Raw genomic sequence first — 2,829 nt, 5'->3', positions numbered from 1 at the left:
CTTCGCTGCATCGGCCGCCTTTGTAACAGGAGCGCTGTTCAAACTGAGAGTATCCATTGGCGAGCCTCACTTCGTATAGCATTAGTTTCTTGCTATCGCATTCATTGCTTCGCCCTTGCGGCGAAACTGTGATTTTTTTCTTTGATGTGGATGGCTTCATGAAAGTGGAAGAGTCGAGAGTAGAAACAGGAAAGATGGTATCATTCACGGAGGTCTGTACATAAGCGGGCTTGAGCCTGTCGATGGACACTTTCTCTTCTCTGACGCCCACACGAATCGTAAAATGCTTGTCTTGTCGCTCGATCACCAAGTGCGGTCCAATGTACGTTGGTTGTAGCGATTTGCGAACTGCATCTGTTCGAAGAAAAACGTGAGTGGCGGTTTGTAAATCCTTGAAGAGGTACGGCTTGTGTGTCGACTTATGCCGCGGCGCCACTGGACGAATTCCTTGAAAACATCTTGCAAGCGTTTCAGATAAGATGGGGTACCCAGCTTGTTTTCCTGAGAAGGCTGTTGGCAGATGAACTCAGCAGGCAACCGTAGTGAAGTGCCGTAGACTAACTGCGCTGCAGCACATTGAAGGTCTTCTTTAAATGTACTTCGTATGCCAAGAAGTACCTAAGGCAAAGCGTCAATCCAGTGTTCAGTGTCACCATGAGCCATTAGTGCTTCTTTTTAATTGCCTGTGAAATCGCTCAACTAGGCCATTTGCTTGAGGATGATACGCGGTTATACGCTGATGGTGCATTCCCAAACGCCGTGAGAGGTGGTGGAAGAATGCAGACTCAAATTGTCTGCCTCGGTCGTTAACCACTTCTTCTGGAGCTCCAAATCGCAATACCCAGGTGTTAACGAAAGCGTTGGCGATGGTGTTGTTTCCATCGCGAGCACCAGCGAGCCGACAGAAGAGGAGAAAGAAGTACCAGGGAGCACGAGAGAAAACGGGGACATAGGACTACTAGCAGGGTCTGAATGGCCTCACTCAGTGTCAAATAAAGCCCTCTTTTAATCACCTCGACGGTATCGAGTTCTTCAACGGCTTCTCGACGCCATATCCCAAACATTTGGTGCCGATCAACCCGGGATAGACCTGCTGACGGCTACGAGTTGCCCGGATGAAATGGACAAGCTCAAGGCGAAGCGCACTTCACGACGATCTTTGAACAGCCGGATCATCAATGAGGCAAGTGCCCTACTTCGCAACGACTCCGCAACGCATGAGCAGCTCGATTCCATCTATGAGAGGCTCAAAACGAACAACGATGAGTTGAACAAGATCAACAACGAATTAGAGAGCGTCATCACGGACGAGGACTTCCAATCCGAGTACGAAACAATTTTAGAGTATGAAGACAACGCGACGCGCATTCTCGCCGAGCTCATAAGCCGTCGGAACCGCATTTCAAGCACACCAGCAGAAGAGGGATCGGGGTCGGGGCCGGCTACAAATGTGATCACTACACCATCAGAGAGGACGGGGGCCAAGCTGCCGAAGCTCACGATCGCGCCCTTTTCTGGGGATGTGTGTAAATGGACGGACTTCTGGGAGCAGTTTCTCCAAATTGTCCACAACAACGTCACCCTGACTACGACGGAGAAATTCCAATATCTGCGACAGTTTTTAAAAGGAGACGCTGCCTCAGCGGTGGCCGGTCTTCCAACGACTGAAGCATGCTATAAGGACGCTGTAGACCTACTACAGAAGCGCTTCGGGGACAAGACCCGCCAAGAGCAGGAATACTTTGCAAGATTGCGTCAGCTGACTCCTGTTCGAGCATCTGGTGATACAAGAGCCCTCCGACAACTCTACGACCACGTGCTCGTGAACATCCGAGGACTGGGTGTGCAGCGGTCTTCATTTTCGTCGATGCTCTGCGACGTCATACTTAGGGCATTACCCCGAGACGTCGTGGTCCTGTATCACCGTACCTGTGCCGCACAAGCTGAGAATGATGCCGCGGACAACGCAGGGCTGGACGGTCTACTGAAGCTCCTTTCGGTCGAACTGGAGAGTTTGGAAAAAAGCGACTATAAGGATAGCAGCGGACGAGACAGCGGGGCTCAACATGTGGCGACCAAGCCAGCCCGTAGTCGGCCTTGGAAGCAGCCTACGTCATCTGTTCTCCATACGAAATCGACTCGTGATTATCAGCACTACAACGAGATGTGTGCGTTCTGTTCATCCAAGCAGCACTCCACGGAAGCGTGTCCCACCGACATGTCCCTGACGCAAAAGAAGCAAGTGCTGTCGAGTGACAAAAGGTGATTCCGATGTACCACGAAAGGCCACAGGGCACGCGACTGCAAGCGGAGGATATCGTGTTCGAAGTGCAAAGGCCGACATGCCTCGAGTATGTGTGACCCAAACAGGATTCCACGGGACTCGCACCAAGCCGCCCGGAATGACGGTGCAAGTGCGACAGTTTGCTCATCACTAGGGAGACGACGGCGAATCAGCGATGGATACAATGCGTGCGTCTTCCTCCAAACGTTCCGAGCCTGGGCGGTAAGCGATCACAACTGCCGCTACGTGCGAGGTGTATTCGACGGTGGCAGTCAGCGTACCTTTGTCACCGAGGAGTTGTCAGGACACTTGGGCTTAAAATGCCTCGGATCCATAAACATGGCTCTCAACACCTTCGCCAGTGCCTCAAACCAAGCGGCCGAAAATCGACGAATAGTGGAGCTTCGCTTACGAAGTCAGTTTTCTGACATGGAGGTTTCGCTAAATGCCATTGAGATTCCGCACATCTGCCAAGACATCGACGAAACAAGAATGGAAGTCTCATTCGTCGCTTCTTTTAAGAAATTGGGAAGGGACGTAGCCGA

At 51.6% G+C, this 2,829-nt stretch overlaps 1 protein-coding gene across 1 annotated transcript; it reads left to right on the top strand.

Annotated features, from left to right (window-relative positions):
* Nucleotides 1–1,120: 1,120 nt before the first annotated feature.
* Nucleotides 1,121–2,266, top strand: LOC119391820 (uncharacterized). Its single transcript, XM_037659469.1, has one exon. The coding sequence runs from the start codon at nucleotides 1,121–1,123 to the stop codon at nucleotides 2,264–2,266; it is 1,146 nt and encodes a 381-aa protein (XP_037515397.1).
* Nucleotides 2,267–2,829: the final 563 nt, after the last annotated feature.

The sequence above is a fragment of the Rhipicephalus sanguineus genome, chromosome 4 (assembly GCF_013339695.2).
Source record: "Rhipicephalus sanguineus isolate Rsan-2018 chromosome 4, BIME_Rsan_1.4, whole genome shotgun sequence".
Taxonomy (NCBI): domain Eukaryota; kingdom Metazoa; phylum Arthropoda; class Arachnida; order Ixodida; family Ixodidae; genus Rhipicephalus; species Rhipicephalus sanguineus.
This window is presented reverse-complemented; position numbering and strand designations above follow the sequence as displayed.